Source organism: Vicugna pacos, chromosome 5 (assembly GCF_048564905.1).
Source record: "Vicugna pacos chromosome 5, VicPac4, whole genome shotgun sequence".
NCBI lineage: Eukaryota > Metazoa > Chordata > Mammalia > Artiodactyla > Camelidae > Vicugna > Vicugna pacos.
The window spans coordinates 3,990,197-4,008,737 of NC_132991.1; the positions used below are offsets into that span (position 1 = coordinate 3,990,197).

At 40.5% G+C, this 18,541-nt stretch overlaps 1 protein-coding gene across 4 annotated transcripts in view; it reads left to right on the top strand.

The window, feature by feature from the left end:
• The window catches only part of IWS1 (interacts with SUPT6H, CTD assembly factor 1), a 39,550-nt gene extending 26,398 nt beyond the window's left edge, over positions 1-13,152 (top strand). For 2 of the 4 annotated variants that reach the window (XM_006196077.4, XM_015238866.3), the window contains exons 11-14: positions 4,721-4,832; positions 5,466-5,522; positions 7,926-8,037; positions 12,786-13,152. In XM_006196077.4, coding sequence (XP_006196139.1) covers positions 4,721-4,832; positions 5,466-5,522; positions 7,926-8,037; positions 12,786-12,917 — 413 coding nt within the window. In that variant the 3' untranslated portion in view covers positions 12,918-13,152. Of the gene's footprint in view, positions 1-4,720; positions 4,847-5,465; positions 5,523-7,925; positions 8,038-8,480; positions 10,976-12,785 lie in introns of those variants that run through there. The other 2 variants (XR_004190165.2, XM_072960797.1) reach the window with 2 other exon arrangements.
• Positions 13,153-18,541: the final 5,389 nt, after the last annotated feature.

Sequence of the window (18,541 nt, forward strand, 5' to 3'; positions counted from 1 at the left end):
GTCCCCCAAGGAGGGAGTGGCAAAGGAGGAAAAGTTCCCTCACCCTAGAGAGCCCCCTCTCCAGTGGGGAGGTGAACTGGGACAGAAGAGGATTTCAGAGGCTTGGAGGAGAAAGCAGACAGAACAGAGAGAAACCAGCACAGAGGGTTCATGTGATCCGTAGCCTGAGACTTGAGCTGGCTGGTGCAGGCCGGTACTCGGTGCTGGGGGTCGGGCTTCAGAGGACAGACCCTGGAAAAGGCCTGAGGCTGACTGAGCACAGGGGTCTGGAGTGTGGTGTGGGCAGAAGCTGCGAGCGTGTGTATAACACCTGGGTTCACCATAGAAATCTCCACTGCTGACGCACGTGGAGAGAGGGGTGCAGTGCAGCTGGCCATAGCAGCCTCCTCTGCTACCCCAGAGGGTGTTGCTGCGCCACCCCATTGTTAATGTGTTCTTTTGAGAAGAGAGTTGGATCCAGACATAGTAGTCTTCTCAGCTTGCTCTGGAGGGGCACAGTCGCAGGTGGGCAGCTCCCAGGCAGAGGCAGAGCTGTCAGCTGAAACCTGGACCCATTCCCAGGGGTAACGTGATTTCACAGGTGTGGCTGAAATTTTAGTCGAGCTCCAAGTGGCTGTGGCAGATTTACTCCACTGGTGCCTTTATAAACTCAGCATGTGGAACATCTGAGCAGAATACTGGTGCACAGTAGGGGCAAGTCTGACATTGATAGCAGGTATGTGTATGTGGAGGTGTGGGTGGGGCCTGGGTTGACCCTGTTGCCCATGGTGGATCCAAATGCATGACTACACGTGCACTATAGCAGGTCCTGGTGCCTGACATCAGTGGATCTGAACTGGTGACTTTGAGCACAGAGCCTAAGGGATACCAGGGCAGGTTCCCAGCCAAGGTAGGACAAGGGCAGCTTTAACAAAGTAAACTTTGTAAGCCCGCATGAGTGACAGGGGACACCACAGAGGGTGCTTCCCAGTGGACATCTCCAGAGGAATGCTTAGAGACTCCTCTCCCAGCAGAAGTGCCCCGGTCCTGCCTACCTCACGTCGCAACTTAGAAATGGATCTTGGGGCCTCCAACAACAGGGGAGCAGACCTGGTCCCTTTCAGGGTCGTAACGATGACAGAGCAAAAAGGAGAACACACTCAACATCCAGTGCAGCCTGTGGTCACCACACCCCCAAATCACATCCCAATCATGGGGATAACAGTCAGCACACACAGAGGAAACATGTGGCAGCCACCCACACTAAAACAGCTCTCACGGCAAAATTATGAGACATCCATGGTCTACACAGGGACGCTCCCATGTAAAAACAGCTCTTCAAGACCACTGTGATACCTCAATTCACAGAGTCAGAAATGTAAGTAAAGTGAAAAAGCGGAGGAACCACTACCAATGAAAAGAACAAGAGAAATCCCCTGAAAGAAAGAACATTGAAATAGACCTCTACAGTTTGCCAGAACTTGAGTTCAAAGAGGAGATGGTAAAAGCACTGAAGGAAATGAGAGGCTATCAATAGAAATAAAGAATATTATAAAAAGGAAATAGAAACTGTAAAGAGGAGCCAGTTAAAATCAGAAAACTCAACTTCTGAGATAAAACCCGAGCTAAAGGCAGTCAATAGCAGACTAAATAATTCAGAAGGATGAACAAGTGATTTTGAAGACAGAATAACAGAAATCACCCAATCAGAACAGCAGACAGAAAAGCAAATGAAAACTAAAGAAAGCAATTTAAGAGACCTATGGAATAATACAAAGCATGCCAATCTACACTCGTAGGAGTCCCAGAAGGAGAAGAAAGAGAAAAGGGGACTGAAATGCGTTTGAAGAAATCATGACTGAAAACTTTGCAAACCTAAAGAAGCAAACCAGATACCCAAGTACAGGAAGCACAGAGTCCCAAATAAGGTGAACCCAAACAGACCTATACCAACACATACTATAATTAAGATGGTCAAAGTTTAAAAAAAAATGATTCTAAAGGAAGCAAGAGAAAAACAGAGTTAGTTACAAGGGAACCCCCATAAAGCTATCAGCTGATTTCTCTACAGAAACATTGGTGGTCAGAAGGGAGTGGCAAGATATAGTCAAAGTTCTGAATGAGAAAAATCTGCAACCTAGGATACATTACCCACCAAGACTAGCATTTAGAAGAAGGCAAGAAAAAGGATTTCTCAGGCAAGCAAAAACTAAATGCAGTGATACTAAACCTAACCTAAAGGAAGTATTGAAAGATCTCTAAATTGAAAAGAAGCAGGAATCTATTTAAAAAAGAAAAATCACAATTAGAAATGCAGTAACTATGGTGAACAACAAAAGAATAAACATGAAGATGTAAAAGAGAGCATCAGAATCATAAAATGTGGGTGAGGGGAGCAAGAAATACCAATTTTTTTTCATTCTTTTTAGGATGTGTTTGAGCCTACATGATTACCAGTCTAAAGCAAATAGATAAAGTAATGGAAAAACAGAGTAACAACAAATCAAAAGCATGCAATAGTCACAGAAACTAAAAAGAAAAGAAATCAAGCCAATACAAAAGAAAATTATCAAACTGCAGAAGGAAAAACCAAAAGAAAAATAAAGGAACAAAGAAGAAATACAAAATCAACTGGAAAACAAGGTTTAAAATGACAATAAACATATCTATCAATAATTACTGTAAATGTCAGTGGACTAAAAGCTCCAATCAAAAGACACAGAAGCAGATTGAATCATAAAATGAGCCTACAGTGCTGCATACAGGAGACCCACTTTAGGGAGAAGGACACACATAGATTGAAAGTGAGGGGATGGAAAAAGATATTTCATGCAAATGGAAATGACAAGAAAGCGGGAGTAGCAATACTCATCAGACAAATTAGACTTTAAAACAAAGACCATGAAGAAAAATAAAGAACACTATATAATGATCAAAAGAGCAATACAAGATGAAGAATTATACTCATTAAAATGTATGCTCCCAGTATAGGAGCACCTAAATACATAAAACAAATACTAACAGATGTAAAGGGAGAAATTGATGGGAATGCAATAATAGTAGGAGACTTTCACACCCCACTAACATCTTTGGACAGGTCTTCCAGACAGAAAATAAGGCAATGGAGATACTAAATGACACAATAGAACAGTTAGACTTGATTGATATTTTCAGGACATTACCATCCCCAAAAAACCAATATACATTCTTTTCAAGTGCATATGGAACATTGTCTAGGATAGACCACATACTCGGACACAAAACAAGCCTCAACAAATTTAAGAGAATGGAAATTATTCCGAATATCTTTCCTGACCACAGTGGCTGAAACGGGAAATCAACCACAGAAAGAAAAATGAGGAAGAATTGACTGTATGGAGACTAAACAACATGCTACTGGGAAACCAGTGGTAAATGATGAAATCAAAGAAATTTTAAAAAATACCTTGAGACAAATGACAATGAAAATACAGCCACACAAAATCTATGGGATGCAGCAAAAGCAGTCCTAAGAGGGAAGTTCATAGCAATACAGGTCTTCGTCAGAAAACAAGAACAATCTCAAATAAACAACTTAACCTACCACCTAAAAGAATTAGGAACGAACGCAGCATAAAGTTAGCAAAAGGAAAGATAAAATAAAGATCAGGGAGGAAGCAAATAAAATAGAGATTTTAAAAACACAAAAAATCAATCAAACCAAGAGCTGGTTTTTTGAGAGAGTAAAAAGAGTGAAATATTGCCATTTGCAGCCACATGGATGGACCTAAAGAATATTATGCTTACTGAGATAATTCAGGCAGAAAGACAAGTACTATGTGATGTCACCTATATGTGGAGTCTGAAAAATAATACAAATGAATCTTTATACAAAACAAACAGACTCACAGTCATAGGAAACAAACTATGGCTACTGTAGGGGAGAGGAAGGGGGAAAGGAACAAATTAGTGCGAGATTAACAGACACAAAATAGTGTACATGAAATAGATAACCAACAAGGATTACTGTATAGCACTGGAAATTATACCCAGTATCTTATAATAACCTATAATGGAATATAATCTGTCAAAACATGAATCTTTTATGTTGTACACCTGAAACTAACACAATATTACATATCAACTATACTTCAATTGAAAAAAAAGGTTTTCTGATTTCAGGAGAGTAAATTTAGAAATGAGACAAATAACAGCTGGTTGATGACTATCAGAGTCAGATGTTACTTTCTTTAAACCTCTGTGGTGACTACAGGTTTAAATGATCTTTTTTTTTTAATTGAAATATAATCCGTTTATAATATGTCCATTTCTGGTGTACGGCATGCAACCTAAATGTCCATTGACAGATGACTGGATAAAGAAGTGGTATATTCATACAATGGAATACTACTCAGCCATAAAAATAATACAGTAATGCCATTTGCAGCAACATGGATGGACCTAGAGAATGTCCTTCTAAGTGAAGTCAGCCAGAAAGAGAAAGAAAAATACCATATGATATCACTCATATGTGGAATCTAAACGATCTTTTTATAGTGAATGTTCTGAATCAGCTGGAGCATGTTGTGATGCTGTTGTTATGCTGTGTTGATCCTACAAAGGGTCCTGAAACAGTGGTATCTTTAAGGAAAGAATATTTTAAATACCTAAAATATGACATTACCCTCGGGTGTGATTATTTCAAGGAATGGTGATAGAAATGCTACCATATGGACTAAATAATTAATTTTCTTTGTTATAGATGAATGGTCTCGGCCTATATTTGGTCTTACCTCAAACTACAAAGGAATGACAAGAGAGGAGAGGGAGCAAAGAGACCTAGAGCAGATGCCTCAGCGGCGAAGAATGAGCAGGTATGAGGGAACAGGTATGAGTAAGTGCAGTGAATATTGTTGCCGTAACTCTGGGTGATTTTTTTTGTTGGTGGTGGCTTTTTTTGTTTGTTTTTGTTTTGTTTGTTTGTTTGGGGGGGTTTTGGTAAATAAGATCATTAAGAAACCTGCAGGATTTTGTCTTTCCTTTCAGCCTGGTGTGTCTTGTAATTCGGGTACAGTAAAGGTGCACCACCCTCGCCACCAGGCTTTCGGGCAGGATCTGGCCTCTGCCACCGCTCTGGAGGTGGTTGTGTTGTTCCAGCCACCTGCCAGAAAACCTTTCTCTTTCTCAGTCCCATTTTCAAATTCTCAAGAGGGAAAAAAAAGTTACTGGTTCAGTTTGTGTCCGTAAACTGGGTGCAGTTACATCCGGGACAGCAGGGTCATTAGTTGCAAATACAGGGGGAGCTGCTCACCGGTGCTCGGTGAGACCTGGTGCACAGGTGACCCCTGGATAAGTAGTACTTTCTACTCCCAGTAAGTACGGGGTTAGGGATCACTTTCCCTGCTCCAGTGTAATTGTGGTCTAAGTTGGATATTACATTTTGCTCTGTCTTTCTTAGTTAAAAGGTTCTAACATTCCTAGTATCTCATCAATTGCTTTTTTCCCAGCACTGGTGGTCAGACACCCCGAAGAGATCTGGAAAAGGTGCTGACAGGAGAGGAAAAGTAAGATTTTTGTATTGATTTTTCTTTTAGACAAAGTAGCGAATGTTGTGCTTGCTGCTAATTTAAGAAAAATAGCAGATTCGATGATGCTGTGTTCACATTGGCAGGGGATGATTTTCAGAGTGACATCTGTTGACTATCCACATGGTATTGGGTGCTCTGCAGGATGTAAAGAGATTGAGAAATAGTCCACTCAGTAAAAATTTTGTTGCTGCTTGCTCTGTACTAGACTGTCTGTTAAGCTCTGGAAATCCTGAGTCAAACTAAAAATAGTCCATTCTCCCAGAAAGTCTTGAGAAGGGTTCTGTAATAAGGGGAGAGATTAAGCACAGATGTGTGCAAGGCCTGTTTTAGGGACGGCAGGTAGACTGAAGTGGCCAGGTGGCGATGTGTTGCCTGAGATGGTGGAAGGTGAAATTGGAAGTGCAGGTGTTACCAGATTTTGAAGTGCTTTAAATCAGGATGGGGACTTTTCACTTCTCTTTGTGATTTCCTAGAAAGCTTTGAGCATGGACACGAAGTCACCAGATTCTGTTGGGAATACTGATATGGTGTAGGGTGGGTCGCAGGGCAGAGGGACTGAAGGCAGGGACACAGTTAAACTGAGACTGTAATGGAGAAGCAGCTGAGTGAGGGGACCAAGCAGGGCAGAATGGCCAGGAGTGAGTGGCTCACTGGGTGAAGATTCCAACCAGAATTTTAACTTAAGTAACTGAGATGGTGGTATTACCAGTCACTAAGATGGAGAGGAGGAATAGATTTGAGGACAAAGGTGACTTCTGTTTGGAGCATATTAAATACAAGATGCCTAGTGAGATAGTCCTATAAATATCATGAATCTAGAACTTGGAATTTGGGCTAGAGACAGAGACTTGATAGTTTATCATCTCCATAGACAAGGTTTTGAATCAAGGAGGTACAGAGTTAAGTTAAACTGAACAGCTTTGAAAAAGGGTGTAGCTAGAGTAGCCAGTGAGCAGATGTGGTCCTGCACGTTGGAGGGGAACCTGGAGGAGGCGGTGTTGCTGGGGGGAGGAGCAGTGGTGGAGAGGGTGCCGCCCAGGGGTCTGCGCAGTGGGAGCCGGCATCAGGCAGCACCCGGACTGCAGAAGGAGAGCGAGAAATGAGCTGGAGGGAGCAAGTGTAGTGTGCTTACAGGGAGGTTTACTGATGAGACGGACAGTGGCTTCAGAGGGAAAGTAAAAGTTCTGGGAAATTTTCTAGTCAGTTAATCTGTTCATGTATTGAAAGTTACAGAAGCTTGATGTTAAGAATAGAGTAAACCAAACAAGGAAATAGAAAAAATTTTGAAATTTTTAGTCTCCTCTTCCTCTCCACCCCGCCAGATGCACACACACACACGGGAAACCACCCAGATATCCTTCAGCAGGTGAATGGTTAAACAGACTGTAGTTTATTCATACCACAGAATACTGCTCAGCCACTGACAGGAACAAAATACTGACACATGTGCCAACTTGGGTGGATCCTTGGGCATTAAGCTGAGTGGATAAAGCCAGTCTAAAGGTTACATGGTGTATTGTTCCCTTTATATGACATTCTTAAAATGCCAAAATTACAGAAATGAATAGGCTCGTGGTCACCAGGGCTAGGGACTGGGGCACACGTGGTAGGGAGGTGGACGTGTTTATAAAAGGGGAACTGGAGGGGTGGGGTCGTGGGGTGGATGCCCGAACCTGCACGTGCGATCAGATTGCATAGAACTAAGTGCACCCACCCACCCACCGACACCCACAGATAGACCCGTGCAAGTAAAACTAGGGAAATGTAAATAAAGCTCGATGGATTATATTAACGTCAATATCTTGGCTATGATACTGTTTTGTAGTTTTGCATGTTGTTGCCTTTGGGAGAGACACTGGATCTCTCTGTATTAATTCTCACAACTGCATGCTAATTGTAATTTTCTTGAATTTTTTTAAGAAAGCTAGAAACAGATAAGGGAATTACTGAATGCATTAAGTGTGCAAAACCATGTAAGCTGCTTGATGGGCATACTCAGTTTGGGGGGTCATTTTGATTACCTGGTTTGTTACCTCACAAGTGGCCATGTGGGCGACTCCATTAGACCAGAGAAATTGAGATTCAGAGTCCTGGTGGAGGAACCAGCCTTAGAAGGGAGGGAGCCGTGGTGATTCCTGAAGCCGAGGAGAGGTGACAAGGAATCCTGAATGTGCAGAGGAAGGAGGCTTTGGGAGCAAGCTCGAGGAGTTTATAACGGCAGTAGGAGCGATGCTGGGGCCAGCTAAGACGGACGACTGGAGGGCATAGGGGCAACCGTGGGAGGGCAGAGGGGGCTGAAACAGACCTGCAGCTGGATGGGATCGGCCCCCCTCCCCGTTCTTGTCTGCATAAGCAGCGCGCTCCTCTTCCCCTTCGCAGGGCTCTTCGCCCTGGAGATCCTGGATTCTGTGCCCGCGCGAGGGTCCCCATGCCCTCAAACAAGGACTACGTGGTCAGGCCCAAGTGGAACGTGGAAATGGAGTCGTCCAGGGTAAGCGAGCAGGGGCACAGCAGGGCGGGTCTCAAGCGCGAGGCGCTGCTGGGTCTTTCCTCTCCTGTTTTATAGCCCTTAACGCTCTTCGGGCTTGTCTGATGTAAGGAGAGCTGTTTTCTGGTCTCCTGTCCGCCAGAGCAGTTACTGCTGATGAGCTTTCACTTCAGACTAAAAGCAGCAAGTTGGGAAGTTTCTTTTTATTGATCCCTGTATTTCGACTGAATCTGGACACCTGGAGTGTTCTGGTCCAGTCATTATTTTTCGAGCCCTGAGAAACAGCTCGCCTGCTTCTGCCACCTGCCCCTCTGGTTCTTCACGTTTTAAGTAATTCTGTTGTGAGTGTGCAGATGCGTCCTCTGCCATCACTGTAAATACTGTTGGTGATCCTCATTGCTTGTCAGTAATCTGTTTTTATTCTTCATTCAAACTACTCTTTCTAGCCTGGTATTCTTAAAAAGGGCCTAAGCCGATTGGAAAAGCATAAGAGGCGATTTGCAGAACAGAAACGACTCAGCAAAGTGCACCGTGCTGTCAAGTTCAGCATCGAAGGCAACAGGATGCCCCTGTAGGCCTGGCCCTACCGGAGCATCCGGGAGGTATCCCCAGGGAAGCATGCTGTGCGCACGGGCTTGAGTTGTCCGCAGCCAGAGACAGGGCAAGAGTGTGTGCTGTCGTGACCAGACAGGGCCAGGACTGCTTTTAGTTTCTGAAATAATGACCTAACAGGCACTTAGCGGCCTTCTGGTCCTCTGGAGTGTTTAGACATTGATATGGAATTCTCTTCCTTTATCTGCATCCTAGAGACTGAAAGATAAGCCTTGTGGTCTTTCTGACTGGTACCCTGTTTATTTAAAAGGTTTCTCTTAGGGCCCGGAATCATTGTGGTCTGCTTTGCAGGCGTGTCAGCTGGTTAGTAAAGTCTTGCTGGAAGGGAGGTGGCTTTTCCTGTTGTCAGTGGTGCAGTAACATGCATTTGAGAGCTCATCACATAAAGCCTGACACTGAATATTCAGGAGATACACTTAATTATACACATTCAGTACGTGGTCGGAAACGACAAATACTTTGAAACGTTCATAAAGCTGGACTTGCTGACCTGCTGTGCTCTGCGGTTGACAGTGGCCCTTTGGTGGCAGTGGACTCTTGAGAGTCTGAGCACACTTGCCCACCTTTTGTGTCTCCTCTGTAACCCCTGCGCTGGCAGCTGCTTCCACCGACTGCACTCACCTTCCTGCCGGTTCGCTTTGCTGTCAAGCTTTTGTCAAAACAAAGCACACGTTCTTACTGACTAAGACAGCACAGAGGTGGGAGAGCGCTGGCGCAGTGCTAAGAACGCCTTCCTCTGTACTTCCTGCCTTTTTCCTTACCTTTATCCATTTCCACATCCCTTGAGAGTCCTCCCCCATCCCCCGACCACCCTGTTTCTCTTCCGTCCTTTTATTCCTCTTTCATAGTACTTTTTCTTCCCCAGCACACTTATTTTTGAGAACTGAGCACTACAGTGTGGCAAAGAAAATATAGTAAAAAAAAAAATCTCCATGGGCAGTCTTCTTCGGAAGCATGCCTTGTGTCCCGAAGGGCATGTGCCTGTCTGCTGGTGTTGCTGGTCATGAGACCACCCTCCCCAAAGGCGAGGGGGGCAGGAGGGAGGAGGCAGCTCAGCCTCCCACTGGAGCAGAGAGGTGATAGCCTGAGGACAGGGAAATTCAAGCAGACTTCTTTGCCTTCACCCCACCACTCCCAGACCAAAGTAGGCTGAGATTTATCTTGGCCTGTGTCTGGCATGTCCAAAAAAATAAGTAAATAAGGCAGGTTTGGGGGGCTGGGAGTCCCATGTTTCCATAAATTGGCCCTAAACCACCCGACCCTATTTCCCAGTTCAAGACGATTCATTACGTAAGTACATACACTATAGAATAAACCCCATTCCCAGGGTCCTGTTCATCCTCCACCTAAGTCACCACTGTTAACAATTTGATGTATTAAATGTACTTTCAGTAACACTTTAAGAACACTTAGTTATTTCTGCTTCAAATTGTAGAAAATTTTGAGATTATAAAGAGAAAAATCACCCACCACTCAAAAGCAATTTGATAGAATTTTTGCCTTTTTTCTATTGATACTTTTACTAAAATTAACATTATACTGTATATAATTTATACCTTATAGATTTATCATTTGTAATGGCTGCATAATAGTCTGTCATGTGAATATATGATTTGTTTATTTCATTCCTCTGTGGTTCTGATTTTTCACTCCTAAATTATGCAGTAACCTGCTTTATATTGTATGTTTATATGTTAATTTATTCCATGGAATGTTTTTAAAATAACATTAAAATGACAAAAGCAATGCATGTTTTTATATAAAAACTTTTAAATACAGAAAGCACAAATAAAATTAATGTCACTTATAATCCCACCACACCTTAATATTAACATTTTGGATTATTTCTTTTTGGTCCTTTTTATATGTGTACATAAACATTATTACTGGTGTGGAGTTTTTTGTTGATGGTGGTGGGTGTTTTTTTAGCAGAATTGTGATTATGTTCTTTTATACCTTGTTAGGTTTGTGTTTTACTTAACTTATTCATTTGAGTAAACTTTCTTCAATGACAATATTATATTGTGATTATACCATATTTTTTTTAAAGCAAACCCACCTTGCTAATCTTGTAGGCTACGTTTGTTTTTTCACTGATAAAGCAATGCGGCATACACTTTTACTGTCCGAAGAGAGTGATGTTGGGTTGACAAATTGAGAGAGAAGTCATGGGGGTGGGGGTATAGCTCAGTGGTAGTGTGTGTGCTTAGCATGCATCAGGTCCTGGGTTCAATCCCCAGTGCCTCCATTAAAAATAAATAAATAAATAAATTTCTAAAAAAAAATTGTGTTTAATTTTAAAAAAGAGAGAGAAGTCATTGAATCTGACGTGCCAGGTACTAAGTTCTTTGTGTTTTCAAGCTGGGGGTAAGCAGGCATCTGCCAGCTACAAGTCAAGAGCTGTAACTGGGAGTAGATGAGCACAGCCTGAGTGTGTCCCAGTGGCTGAGGCTGGAGGGCTCAGACTCGAGAGAGGTCCTGGGAGTGGACAAGGCGGAGTCCAGGCTGATGTGTAGAGCTGCTGGGAGTTGGGTAATAGCAGAAATCTGAGCAGGTAAAGCTTCTGATGTGGACTGACTGCAAGTACAAAATCAGGACATACTGTGTGAAAGGAAGTCAGGTATTTGGGACTGTCCAGAAATCTGGAGTATTCAATAGGGTGATAGCTCTTTCTCATCTGATAATGAATTTGTACGCTCTCTCGGAGCACTAGTGGCAAGTATTAAAATTTGACATAAAATAATATTTGGAATTGGGATGTACCTAGAAAACCTAGGATGGATGATCAACATAGCTCTTGTTGAAGAATGACTTGGAGTTAGCTCTTGCTTATATCTGAGGTGGGAGCTGAGTCCAGAAGTGAGATAAGTCTTGGGGGACTCCCCAACTCAAAAGGACTTCACACACTGGGACCCATCCGAGTGTCTCCCAGGCTCTGCCTTATTTTAGCATTCTTTGAATAAATGAGCCTTGCAGGTGACTCAGTAGTAAACATCTGGGGGGAAGAGTTAGACAAACTCATCTCGTTTTAACCACTTAGCATCCTTAAAGATTGGAATTGTCAGCAACATTGCAGTCAGCAAGGAGTTTGCCCTGAGCTCTGACATAAACAGCAGACCTTTTCAACATTTCTAAAACATGTCGATTTCTTAGAGGCCACATCTTTTCAAGACATAGTCTTTTCAGGTTATATGAGAAATTACCTAACAAGCAGGCCACATCTTTTCAAGACATAGTCTTTTCAGGTTATATGAGAAATTACCTAACAAGGCCACATCTTTTCAAGACATAGTCTTTTCAGGTTATATGAGAAATTACCTAACAAGCAAATTATCTAACAAGCAGACTTTGAACAGAAAGGGCAAGCAGGAAGAGATGAAGTAATAAGCCCCTTGGATCAAGAGACAGTTTACTTTTATTTTTGTGTCAAACTAATGATTGTGAAGTAGCAATAATAGTAGTAATTGGTGATACTTCTTTTGAGCACTGCTTATGTGCTGGCCTGTGTGGTTGTATTTGGCATTCTTACCTGATTCACGGCTCCCAGCAGTCCTGAAGGTAGTTAAGACGAGGGGGTGACTTGCCCAGGTTACAGAACCCTGGCCAGTTTCTCATCTGAGTTTAGAGCCCCAGCAAGCACGTAACAGGTTCGCTTTTCTAATCCTCTAACCTTATTCTTATGCTTGAGGCGTTTTCTCGAGGACTTTCTCTGCCTTTTAGAAGATCATTGTTCTTTGTGCCAGCACTGTTTGAAGGTGTCTGCCTCGAATGGTTAGCCCCACGTTTGGTCTTTGAAAGGAAGGAGCATACAGTCAAAATGTAATCTGATGGAATTAGAAGGGTCACAGTTTCCGTTTCTCCCCCTTTCTCTCATCTAGCAGGTGTCCATGGACTTGAGGCAAAATCTAAAAATAAGGCACAGATAACAGTGGAATTGTGCTTCACTGAGAGAGTTTCATACGCTTTTCTAACACTGCTGTGTACGCTTGCTCTGTCTCCTGAGGTCACCAAAACATAATCTGGGTATTCCAGCGCTAGGAGCACTTCTGACTGCCAACTTACAGATAAAAGAAGATGAAAGACAGAACTAGAGTTACTTGTTTCAATAATTTGCTCTTTAATTTTCACCCCACTCTTAGTTTCAGGGGACGTCCAAGAAGGGTATCAGTCGGCTGGATAAACAGATGAGAAAGTTCACAGACATCAGGAAAAAAAGCAGATCTGCACACGCAGTAAAAATCAGCATCGAGGGCAATAAAATGCCGTTGTGACTTGGCCTGGGATGTTTCCCCATCTCTGCTAAGAAATGCGCAGTGGACTCTTTGGAGAAAGATGATATTTTAAAAAAATTTTTTAGTGTAAATGATTCAGCTTGTATGAAATGTCATAGGACTCACATTTCTCTCGGTTGTATTTAAAACCATTTGTTGTGCACTTTGTACAGAGGAATACTAGTCGTACGTGCTTCTATAAACTTTACACAATAAAATTCCATTCTGGTTTTGGGGAGCTGTGTCTTCATTGTCTTCAAGGATACTTTCTCCTTAGGAGTGAAAATTGGTTATTGGTGAGTGGGAAAAAAAAATCTTAGATACTACAGTGATTTGTGACCCTGCAGAGGTCAGTCTACCCAACTGCGGTACAGCAAGGAGTTTGCTTGGTTCCTGACAGTGAGCTTCCAAAACCCTGGGGATTTCCTGGGTGACAGGAGTGTCTTTGTGATGCTAGTGAGGTGAGTCTCGGTAGACCCTAGAAGCTGTAGGATGGGGGCTGGTCGCCAGAAAGACCTACCACACGATCAGAGGCTGCCGCTCGATGACAGGGTGATGCTCATGCTCAGATGACTTCGCTGCATCCTGGATGACGTAGCCGGCAGCGCCCAAGGAGTGAAACCCCAGTTCAAAACTCTGGACACAGCTCAGTGGAGCTTCCTGCTGGGTGAACACACTGATGTGCTGAAACGATGATGTGCCTTGACTCCACAAAGAAAAGGTGTGGAAGCCCTGTGTTTCCTCCCAGACTCCAACCCTGTGCATGTCTGCATTTGGCTGATCCTCCTCATTTGAGTCCTTTATAATAAAACTAGTTACAAATGCAGTGCTTTCCTGAGTTCTGTGAATCATTTTAGCCAGTTCTTGAGGGTGAGGGGTTTGTGGGGATCCCGCATTTGTCAGTCAGTCTGAAGTGGGGAGGGACCCCACTTGCAGCCATCTGCTCAGGGTGGGGCAGCTTGTGGGGGACTGAGCCCTAAACCTGTGGGGTCGGATGCTGACTCCAGGTGGTTAGTGTCAGAATTGAACTGCAGTGTCCTAGTAGGTGGAGGGTGGAACAAAATACTGACAACCTTATTTCTTAGTATTTCTCTCAGGGAAATTTTTAATTATTTGATTTTAATTCATTTTAATCTGTTTTCTCCTTGAGGTGTCCTACAATGAAAAAAAAGATTGAGAAATACCGTCTTAGAGGAAACATGGATGTCATTGAAAATGACTATACTAATGGCTGATAATCAGTTGGGCAATCGGGGTAAAGAAAATACAGCTTACAGGTATAATAATCTATTTTTGTGATTTTTAAAGTCATTTTAACAGTCTCTGCAGACTTATGAGGAATCTCTGATAAATCAAGATGACTAAATCTAAAAATCAGTCATTGATTTTAATTATAGAAATTTCATGATCCAAATTGTGATAGGGTTATTTGGCAACCTTGATTTTGAAAAACACCTGAGAATCTTACTGGCCATAAAAGCCTTTCAACAACCAAAATAGCATGAAATGCATTTTACTTATAAAAGAAACTGTCAGGATCTCTTTACCCTTTCAACAAATTTAAAAGGTCAAATGTAATACTTGTAAACAGCAGGTGTGTAGAGACAGCAGCTAAGAGCTAAATAACCACTAGATGGAGGCGGAAAAACTATCCTTCAACGTCGTCTTGCTTTAGATTGATAACTGCAAAAACAAAACAACAAAACGGACACCTACTGAAGCAGATGTTGATGGCCCTCATCGTTAAAAATTCTAACCAGAAAAGGAAGTAGTACTTTAAAAAGATTTAAAAATTATTAATACAGCATTTTGGCATTTACTGAGGTAAGCTCCAGTCATCCAAAAATTTCACCTAGGTAGGGTAAAACGTGCCATGTGTTAAAGTGACAGTCACACCTGAGGAATTCAAAATGTTAAAAAGTTACTAGTTTCTGTAAAAATGATTATTGGTGCTTGGTTTATTTCAGTCTCAAAGCTGGCCAACAAGAATAGCTTTTTTAAGAAAAGCAAATTGGAAATGTTAACAATTTATAATAATACTGCAAGAATGGAAAAGTAAGTTCCCCCATCCTCTTCACCTATATACACCAAGTGTTAACGTTTTGCCATGTTTACTTTGTCATGTAGGAGTAACTTGCTGACAACTTGCCTCCAATCCCCCAACACTTCAGTGTATTTTTCCCAAAAAACAAGGACTTTAGTTTCTCCCAGTGTTAATGGTGTTAACTTTGATCACTTGTATGTAATAGTGCAGAATCACATTTTTTCAGTTTTAAAAAAAGTTTTAATTGATTAATTAGTTATAAATTAATTGTGCATAAAAATATAAAATACACGTAAAATTTGCCATCTTAAGGGCCAGTTTAAGTACGCAGTTAGTGGTATTACAGGTATTCACTTCATTGTACAACAGTCACTTCCATCTCCAGAAATCTTTCCACATTGCAAAACTGAAACTGTACCCTTTGGACAGTCGCTTCTAATACCCCTCCCCTCCGAGCCTTGGTAAGCACCAATCTACTTTGTCTTTGATTTTCGACTACTCTAGGTATCTCTTATAAGTGGAATCATTGCATTATTTATCCTTTTTGACTGGCGTATTTATTCACTTAGTATAATGTCCTCAAGGTTCACCCATATTTGTAGCATGTGAAAAAATTTGCTTCCATTTTAAGGCTGAATAATCTGTTGTATGTATATATAACATTTTGTTTATCCATTCATCTGGGGTATTTTTGGTTTTGTTTTGTTTCAGGGAGAGGTAATTAAGTTTACTTATTTACTTATATATCTTAATAGGGTTACTGGGGATTGAACCCAGGACCTTGTGCATACTAAACATGCGCTCTACCCCCTGAGCTACATCCTCCTCCAATCCATTCATCTATTTATGGACCCTTGGGTTTCTTGCACCTTTTGGCTATTATGAATAATGCTGCCATAGACATGGATATACAAAAATTTCTTTGGGACTATGCTTTCATTTCATTCAAGTATATACCCAGAAGTGAAATTTTTCTGGGTCATATGGTAATTCTACTTTTAATTTTTTGAGGAACTGCCATGCTGTTTTCTATAATGCCTGCACCATTTTACATTTGCAACAGTGCACAAGGGTTCCAATTTGTCCACATCCTCACAACACACATTTTCTGGACTTTTGATAGTAGCGGTCCTAATGAACATGAGATGGTATTTCACTGTGGTTTTGATTTGCATTTCCCTAATAATTAGTCATATTGAGCATCATTTTGTATTATTCACACTTTCAGTGTCTTCTTTGAAGAAATACCTATTCAAATCCTTCGCCTGTTTTTAAAGTAAGTTTTTTCTTGTTGAGTTTTTCTTTATGTATTCTGGATAATAACTCCTTATCAGGTACATGATTTGCAGATTTTTCCCATTCCTTGGATTGCATTTTCACTGTTTATTGTACCCTCTGACACACAGTTGGTTTTAATTTTGATGTAGTTCAATTTATCTGTTTCTTCTTTGATTGCTCTGTGCTTTTGTGGTATCCAAGAAATAACTGCCAAATCCAATGTTATGAAGCTTTTCTTATGTTTTCTTGTAAGAGTTTTATAGTTTTAACTATTACATTCAGCTCTTTGATCCATTTTGAGTTGACTTGTGTTTGGTTTAAGGTAAGCATACAACTTTTCTTTTTCTTTATTTTTTGGCATGTAGGTATCCAGTTTTTCCAAAACTATTTCTTTAAAAGGTTGTCCTCTCATTGAATGGTCTTGGCACCCCTGTCAGAAATTATTTGACCATATATGTCTATTTCTGGACTCTACTCCATCAGTCTATATTCATCTTTTCACCAATATGATACTACTTTGACTACTACTGTAGCTTTGTAGTAAATTTTGAAATCAGAGAGTGTGAGTCCTCATACTTCATTCTTTTTCAAGACCATTTTGGTTATTTGGGGTCCTTTGAGATTTCATACGAATTTTAGGATAAATTGTACTGTTCCTGCAGTAAACATTGGGATTTTGATCGGGATTGCATTGTTTTGGTAGATAGATCACTTTGGGTATTATTGACATCTTAACAATATTAATCTATGAACACAGGATGTCTTTCCATATATCGTTATCGTTAACTTCTTTCAGCAACATTTTGTAGTTTTCAGGTGTACAAGTCTTTCATCTCCTTGGTTTAATCCTAAGTATTTTATTCTTTTTGATGCTATTATAAATGGAATTGTTTTCTTAATTCCCTTTTAGGATTTTTCATTGTTAATGTGCAGAAATGCAACATTTTTGTATAATGATTTTATATCCTTCAACTTTGCTGAATGTGTTTATTCTAATAGGGGTGTGTGTGTGTGTAGAATCTTGGCATGTCTACATATAAGATCATGCCTGCAAATAGATGATTTTGCTCCTTCCTTTCCAGTTTGGATGACTTACTTCTTTTTCTTGCCTAATTGCTGCAGCTAAGACTTCTAGTCCTGTATTGACTAGAAGTCTCAAAAAGTGGGCATCCTTGTCTTGTTCCTGATCTTAGAGGAAAAGCTTTCAGTCTTTCATCACTGAGTATGATGTCATTTCTGAGCTTGCCGTATGTGGCCTTTATTTTGTTGATATAGTTTCATTCTATTCATAGTTTGTTGAATTTTTTTGTCATGAAAAGATGTTGAATTTTGTCAAACACTCTGTAGCAATTGAAATGGTCATATGGTTTTTGTCTTTTATTCTGTTCATGTGGTGTGTTATGTTGATTGATTTTTGTAGTTTGAACCATCCTTGCATTCCAGGAGTAAATCCCTCTTGGTCATGGTATATAATCCTTTCAATGTGGTATTGAATTTTGTTGCTAAAATTTTGTTGAGGATTAAAAAAAAAATTTTTCTAGAAAAAGCCATGATTTTATTGTTGTCATTGGCATTAATCAGAGTGATTAAAATTATCTTCACTACTCTTTATTAATGTTACTCAAATATTCTCTTGTTTTTAGTGTTAACATTGAACTCCTGTGATACCTAATGAATATATTGTCTTATCTATAGTATATGCTATAGTCATATGATTTCTAGACTCTGGTACTGACCTTCTTGCATATTGATATTTCTTATACAACAAATAGCCTAAAAATCATTCTAATAGCAACCTGTACTTTAACTTTAATTAGGCAAATTTGTTTTTCTAGCTACTCTGACAGTGAGGCCTAATTTAATTTCTTAATTTGGTATAATGCACAATGCTATTGTATGTAGCAAAAGAATTATCATAACACACTCTTTCCCACCTCTACTGGTAGGAATAAAGGGTTAACAATTAGCCAAATATCTGTAATGAAGAAAATTCAGAATTTCAACAGCTATCTCTTATTACTCTATTCTAAAATTTAATTTCATACAACTTCTTTATTTTTGAAAATGTGATAAAATAAACAGTTTATCCACATACAAAGTTGATCATATGAAGCGAAGGCTAAGGAATAATTGTTTGATATCTTATATAACTTTGTTTTTCTTACTAACAGCTTGTTTTCTTAGTCATAATACATGTTTGAAAATAATTTGCAAGCTTGGAGAGTTTTATATGAGTCCATTATAACATGAGAAATAGATTGTCTTTTTACTTCAATAAATTTTATTTTCTTAGGGTTTGAAA